Source organism: Metschnikowia bicuspidata, assembly GCF_001664035.1.
Source record: "Metschnikowia bicuspidata var. bicuspidata NRRL YB-4993 chromosome Unknown METBIscaffold_1, whole genome shotgun sequence".
In the NCBI taxonomy this organism is placed as follows: Eukaryota; Fungi; Ascomycota; class Pichiomycetes; order Serinales; family Metschnikowiaceae; genus Metschnikowia; species Metschnikowia bicuspidata.
The window spans coordinates 1,771,452-1,778,383 of NW_017387731.1; the positions used below are offsets into that span (position 1 = coordinate 1,771,452).

General features: G+C 50.9%; 3 protein-coding genes and 1 non-coding gene across 4 annotated transcripts; 2 read left to right on the forward strand and 2 right to left on the reverse strand.

The window, feature by feature from the left end:
• On the forward strand, window positions 1-106 carry METBIDRAFT_t8. Its single transcript has one exon. It is a non-coding gene; the product is annotated as a tRNA-Pro (tRNA).
• Window positions 107-1,674: 1,568 nt separating this feature from the next.
• Window positions 1,675-2,395, reverse strand: METBIDRAFT_29746 (uncharacterized protein). Its single transcript, XM_018855471.1, has one exon. The coding sequence runs from the start codon at window positions 2,372-2,374 to the stop codon at window positions 1,712-1,714; it is 663 nt and encodes a 220-aa protein (XP_018713701.1). The 5' UTR covers window positions 2,375-2,395; the 3' UTR covers window positions 1,675-1,711.
• A 1,239-nt stretch (window positions 2,396-3,634) lies between these two features.
• Window positions 3,635-3,964, forward strand: METBIDRAFT_76277 (uncharacterized protein; the record flags this gene model as incomplete). Its single annotated transcript, XM_018858504.1, has 1 exon — window positions 3,635-3,964. One exon carries the CDS (start codon window positions 3,635-3,637, stop codon window positions 3,962-3,964), a length of 330 nt encoding a protein of 109 aa, XP_018713702.1.
• A 941-nt stretch (window positions 3,965-4,905) lies between these two features.
• METBIDRAFT_102149 (uncharacterized protein) lies at window positions 4,906-6,932 on the reverse strand. Its single transcript, XM_018853713.1, has one exon. It carries the CDS (start codon window positions 6,715-6,717, stop codon window positions 5,002-5,004), a length of 1,716 nt encoding a protein of 571 aa, XP_018713703.1. The 5' UTR covers window positions 6,718-6,932; the 3' UTR covers window positions 4,906-5,001.

The following is a 6,932-nucleotide window of genomic DNA, read 5'->3' on the forward strand; positions in this document are numbered from 1 at the left end:
GGGCGTGTGGTCTAGTGGTATGATTCTCGCTTTGGGTTGTGTTCTCAGCTTTCTGGATCCAAAACAAATATGCGAGAGGCCCTGGGTTCAATTCCCAGTATGCCCCTTCCTTTTTTGCGAGCGTGGAGTGTTGGACAAAGTTCGCGCATAATCAAAAGACGAGAATTCTGGAAGAAAATGATCTGCGTTCATGAGTCACTTGCGCAGCTCGCAAAATGTAATTTTTGAGAACAATGCGCATTTCAAAAGTGGGGGACACCTTTAATTTACTACAATAGACGAGCTAATTGCCACACAATATCCGTGTTTTTATATCTTTTTAACAGTTTCCCGCATGTGCAAAAATGGCAGAATGCACCCCTCAATATTCACCAAAAACACTTTCAAAAGAGTGTGCGTGACGCTTTTGACATCATGTGAATTTATGCACAACTCAACTAATAATTTGTGCAACTTGCCACGTTCCTTAACATAACTGTTTCTGAAAAGTGATGCCCCCAATTGGATAAGGTGTTTTTTTCGATCAAAGTTTCGCTGTCGCCTGCTATGTTTTTTTCTTGTAAAATCTTCCCCAGGGTCATTATCATCGATGTATCCAATTGTATAATCGGTGGTATCTGCATAATTGCTCAGTCGATGATTGCCTAGTTGATCATAATTTAGTTCATGTCATATGTCATGATTCGTTTGATGGGAGGACCATGCATTGTGAAGCCGCCTGGGGGAAGGGCTCATACGAAGTGCGCAATCTAGGATCTGTGAGCTGGCACATTTTGACACATCCTATTGGTGGCCTTTCATTTAAGCCGCAAGGGCGGAAAATCCAGGATTATATTCGACATTGATGAGTCTTAAAAAAGAGGGAAGAGAACAAGACAACTTGAAACGAATAAATAGAGATGCGTTTGGCCGCGAAAAAGTACAATATTGACCCTTTTTTAAAGAGCTTCATCATAACAACGGGTATCAAGTACAAGATCACTAATACTTCTTTTCCCCTACTGCTCTAATCATTGCTAAAATGTCCGTGCCAAAAAAGTCTTTTGACTCTACTCACACGTACACAGCATCAGTAAACTCAATACTGACCGGAGGAAAATCACAGACTCTTGCAATCGAAGCGCAAAATACCACGACAGACAAAACAAAAAAGTCTTGCTTGAAGAAGCTTTCAGAAAAATTGATTAAAAAGCAAGAGAAAAGCGAGCTGAAAGAGAGATCTGCGGTGAACTACGAGTCTGCTGCTGGATATCTATCATTGAGATGAGAAAGAAATACGGAGTTGTCCACATATGAATCTTACGGAGTCTACCAATTTATTGAAGTTATGATTTTATTAAATATAAATAGCTTTGATTAGGTTTGTAGCTGTATAAACGGGGTGTTCTCGTTTCAAAATACAACCCTAAAAAACTAGTATCAGTATCTGTATGAAACTTTTGGGCCTGAAGGTATTGCCAAGACTGTTATGGAAGTCTTCTTAGATAAGATTTGCCTCGTGAATAACATTGTATTTGCTCTTTGTAGGGACGACGAATTATGAGCTTGAAAATGAGGCGATGCAACTTTTGAAAATATGACTCACTTCCCTTTTTGTAGTCGACAAAACAGGCAGGTCTCAATGCATCATATCATAATATAAACTGCAAGATAGCATCCCTGCTTAGTCACATCCCATCCCTAACTCTGTCAAAATTTTATTACTGTTAATCTATATACTTTGTGAATTCGTGAGAGTCTTTCGCGTCTGATCTAGCAAAAGCCCACATATTTGATCGATGTTCTTGACGTCCGCTTGCAACTTGGCAAAATCATGTTTGAGAAAACGAAACAATCGCTCAGGTGTCATTTCGGTAAGGAAACTGGTGCACTTTTTGTATGCTTCACTAGCACTAATGACTGCCTGTATGTGTTGCCACGAAGATTCGTCATTCTTGTATATCTCAGCAAAAGTGTCCTTTATTTTTTTCGAATACACTATTGTGTTGCGCATGCTGGTAGAGATATGTCGGGTGTTATCCGCCATGAGTTCTTCGCTTTGTGATATGACGTCCTTGAAAAGCAAGATGTCCTGCTGCAAATCTTCACAGCCTGTAAGACACTCACAAAGATGCTGCTCGTAAATGTTATTCCCTGCGGAATCAAAAGACTGGCGCGACTCGTTGAGCATCAAGAATCTTGTTGCCGATGCTTGGAGCCGGTTGATGACTCCGATGAAATGCTTTCCGATCGAACTTACGCTCTCAAAAGCACATATCACATTTTCTGTCGCAGCACAAGCTTGCTTCCTGGCAAGCATCATTACCTCATGAAAGTCCCTTAGATTTGAGGGGACCTCATAAGTAGATTTATCCTGGATTCTCTGAAGAAGCATACATAACTCGTTTGAAAACAGCTCTGCTTTGAAGGTGAATAGCAGGATAGATTCCTGAGACTCCTGTTTTTGCTTTCCCAGCAATATGGAAGACGGCAAGCGTATTTGAGTCTGATATTCTTCGGGCCTTAAAATGTCGTCAGCGTAAAACTCCTGTACGCCGATCTGAGCGTTGAAGTGCACTTTTTCACGGCCCACTGAGGCTTGAGAATTTGTCAGTGTAGTTCCAAACTTGAGCTTGGAACGTATCAAGTCGTAGTACCGGAACCGGCGGTAGTCTTTATGCTTGGAGCTTAAAAGCGGTGCCTCCTTGATGTCTGTGGTCGTCAGACTGTTCTTGTACAGCAGAGGCTCTTCGTCATCATTGGAATCTCCTGAAAAGTCCACGAGCTTCTGAAATGTAGAAACAGGAAAACCAGAGAATATACCCTCACGGAAAATGCTGCTCAAGTAGGAGTTCTTGTCGGTTTCGTTTTTTGTTGATTCTTCGTGCTCCGGGCATTCTGTATCGAAGCTCGGCCACTGAACATCCGAAGGGAAGAAATAGCCAGCAGCCTTATCACAGGGATCTATCACAACGTTCTCGTCGTCGAAAATGAAGTACAAATCCTCATCGGGGATGTCGGATTCCAGGGGATCTAATGTGTGGTTCATAGGGCTACCGGTCATAGGAGTATGTGTACTGAACTGGCGGCCATAGCACAATGTGCGAGCTTTATAGAGTTGCCTTTTCTGGTCTCATAGAAATGTATCAGCATACCGAAAAGTATTTGGGTGTTTAGACCCATCTAGATATGGCATACTGGAAAATGCGTTTGGGTGAGTCTTTGCCCCAGTCGAGGAGACATATTTGACAACGAAGCAAATCAGCCCATAAGAAGAAAAGACTAGGATTCTCTCAGTTTATAAAGCCCTTTGTTTAATGTCAGGTCTTTGCACATCTAGCATGGATCCTGGAGGACATCAGGACACGAACATGGGAACCAGGCCCGGCTGCAAAGTCTGGCATATAACGTGCACACAAACAGGGACTGCACATAGATCGCTCTCGCCGGGCCCGCGTCTAGGCTGACGTGGATGATTCGGAGACACCATGCAGAGTAGACATCACATCTTCTTCTGGACCACATCTTCCTGTGCTTGACGAAGCCATATTGAATCATAAGTAAATTTTTTTTTGATCCTTTCATAGTTGTATTTTAAAGGAATATGCGCCTGTTTATTACTCTTCTAGCTGTTCTGGCAGTCTGCTCTGCCAACATGTTTAATTTCTTTAACAACCAACAACAGGGCCAGCAACAAGAGCCGCAATTTGACTTCGAGGGCCGCGTTCTCGAAAGCCTGTGCAATGAGTATCTCTGCCCCGACACTTTGGCTTGTGTTGCTCTGCCCAAAGAATGTCCATGCAAGTTTCCATCGTCGCAGCTCAGGTGTGTTTTGCCTAACCAGGAGTACATATGTATTTCGAAGCCAGCTGGTAATTTGGAAGGCAAATATGATGACCCGGCACTGAACTGGAAAGTGGACGCGAAGGACGATAATGTGAGGGACTGTGGTTGGGTGAAGAGGGCCTGGCTGGGGGCTTTGTAGGTTGGCTTCTATACACCTAATGGGCGGTTCATGGGAGCCACCATAGACCCTGCTAATAGAAAGCGAGTCTTATACTTTGGATACAGAGAGAGATGTCTGTGTTCTTTCTTGGTGGGAAATTGCGGTCTTTGGCGTGCGTGGCTTGCTGGATACATGGCCAAGTCTTTGTTTTGGGCCACTGCGCCATAAGTAAACCAGGCGGGTATCCACTGGAAATTGTGAATCAGAAACGAGAGATTCCCGGGCTCAAGCGTGTTTGTTGGAGTGCTCACAGACTCGACGTCGCGGCAATCCAAGTAATGGCCCGGTACAGGGAGCATTGATTATGCGTGGCCCTATTTCTGGATTAAAAATTGTCCGATACACGCTTGAGGGTGGAGGCAGAGCTACACGTTGTCCTTGAATGCTGGTCTTCGATATATGTCTATACAGTACTTAGTGATATGTTTCATTCATTCCTCGAACTGAGCTTGTCCTTGCTTTGGAAATTGCATGAAGAGTATGTGTAGTGATGTGTTTTATTTCTCCAGAGCTTGCAGAGACGGCCCACTCTTGCCACGATCAAGCATGCGTCTTTGAACCCACATCCCTTGGAATTAAAATGTACATTTGCAGACAATTGCTGGTAATTTGTGAGAGAGCAGAGTCTGACAAATATTCCATTATTGTATAGCGTCCACAAACATTTGAGGGCAAGCCACTTGGAGTAACCGTCTTTCTTGACGCATATTTGAGCCAGCATGGGGCTGCAGGCGCAGCTACTTGAGCCGGCCCAATGAGCCAGTGCAGACCACCCCGATGAGCACTATGCATCTGGGAACCCCGCTGCAAGACCGAAGGAGGCATCACTCCAACCAAAGCGCACGATGGAGGATTAAATACGAAAGAACACCAGGCCTAAAGACTGGTTGCTCTGGGCACACCGCCCTGGCCCTTGACGAGATTTGCAGGATTCACGGGGCGCAACCCCTTCTGCAAACAGAACGACAGAACGGAGTCTTGCTGACGCAATCCATTCTGCAACAGAACGAAGTCTTTCAAGCCGCAGCACGGGCGGGGACGAAACAGAGCTTCTCTTCCGTCACGCGCAAGACGGGCGACAAGAACATGCTAGTGTACATGAAGCCGTCGGTGGTCACCAACCACCTCAAGAAAGGAACGAAGCCGTCGCCGAAATCCGCCACGCGCAAGTGCTGGACGCTCGAGTACAACGCCATGGACTTCTCGAGGTCGTCGAACGGGAGCGTGGAGAGCAAGCTGCTGCCGTCGAGCACGTTGGGCTCGGGCCCCAAGACCACGCCAAAGTAGTCGGACGAGTGGTTGGCCACGAAGTCGCCCGCGGCAAAGCCCGCGTCCGCCGGGACGGGCTGCGAGGCGTAGCCAAGGTACTCTGTGTTGGCCCTGAAGGAGGGCGCCGCGGCGCCGCAGACCCGCGAGGCGGCGTGGAAGTAGAGGTGGAAGTCCGGGTTGTGGATCAACAGGCGGAACGCGGCCTCGTCCAACGGCCGGCGGTCGCACACGTGGAGCAAGACGGTGCGGAGAAACCGCAACTTGACGAGGCTGGAGGAGAGGGGCACGGTGGCCCAGTCGCGGGCTAGCATGTCGGGCGCGGCGCGGGCGCCCGGGGCGCCGGACTCGAACGCCCGCTGGAGCACGTCCCGCGTGCAGATCTTGCCGGTGGCGCCCGGGCGCAAGGCCTCGGGCATGCGGTGCATGTCCCTTCGCTCGTAGAACGTGCAGGAGCCCTCTTCCAAGAGAACGAGCACGTAGAGCAGGCCCACCACCAAGAACACCGGCGTCAACGCCACGGCCGGGCCGCGGAGCCGGCGGCCCGCCACCCGCACGGGCATGCCGCGCAACACGTCCTCGCTGAGAACACGGGCCACGATGGCCATGTAGGGCATGTGCGTGCCGCCGCCCAAGCCCTTGTAGAGCCGGAGAATGTTGCCGCCAAAGCCGGCCGTGTAGTGGGCCGCCCGGAGCCGGCCGAGCGTGAGCTGGATGACCCGCGCAAGGTACGCCCGGTACGCCGCGCTGGTCGGGAAGTCGAGCCCCGCGGCCTGCCCAGGGAGAAGCGGGCGGAGCGCCGCCTGGATTTCCGCCCGCACGCGTGCCCGGTGGCGCGCCAATTCCGCGAAGTCGTTGTAGCACCGCGAGAGCTCGAAGTAGCACTGCTCGATCCGGACCACGTCCTGGGCCTGCGCCGCGTCCTCACCCATGAAGAACTCGGCCGCCCGCGCGAAGCTGTGGAGCTGGAAGAGCTTGCGGCACCACGCGAGCCGCGCCACGGGCACGTCCACGGCGCGCCGGCGGGCCTGGACGGCGCCCTGTTCGTAGCTTGCCATGGCGGCCCGCATTTCGAGGAGAATGGCCACGACGTGCGTGTCGCTGGCGACGAGCCCACCCAAAACACGGGCCACGGCCGCGGCGCCGGCGCCCAAAACACGGGCCTCGGCTGCGGCCCCGGCCTCTGTGCCACGAGCCGCCGGGCCGGGAAACGCCGCCTCCACGCGGTCGAGAGCCCGGCGCGTCTCGTTGAGCGCCCGCCACACCTGGCGTTTTCCGGGCCGGAGGTCGAGCTCATAGCCCCGCAAGTCGTCGCCGAGACGGGCCTCCACGACCCCGCGGAAAAGCTCGCTGGTGTCGACGTGGAGCCGGAGCGCCGAGCTCGTTTGCGTCAACGCCACGTAGTCGTCCACCAGGACATGCTGCAAGATTTCGCTGACGATCTCGGTAGGAAGCGTCCACCACATGCAGTCTGGGGGGGAGGGGGGTGTTTTTTTGATGGCCCGGGGTGCTGTTTGCGCAGGCTAAGGTGGGTTGGTGGATCTCTGGCGTGGAGCCGCGACAGTCTGGGGTACAGTTTGGAGCGCGCGCATCCTGGCCGGGCAGATGGGGGAGAGGAGGGGAGCCTGGGCTCTTTTGCTTTATATTGTCTTTGATGGCGTGGATTTTTTTTTTTTTTTTT

Excerpts from the sequence above, each read along its gene's own strand:
- METBIDRAFT_29746 (XM_018855471.1), bottom strand. The coding sequence starts at position 2,374 with ATGCTTCTTCAGAGAATCCAGGATAAATCTACTTATGAGGTCCCCTCA.
- METBIDRAFT_102149 (XM_018853713.1), bottom strand. The coding sequence starts at position 6,717 with ATGTGGTGGACGCTTCCTACCGAGATCGTCAGCGAAATCTTGCAGCAT.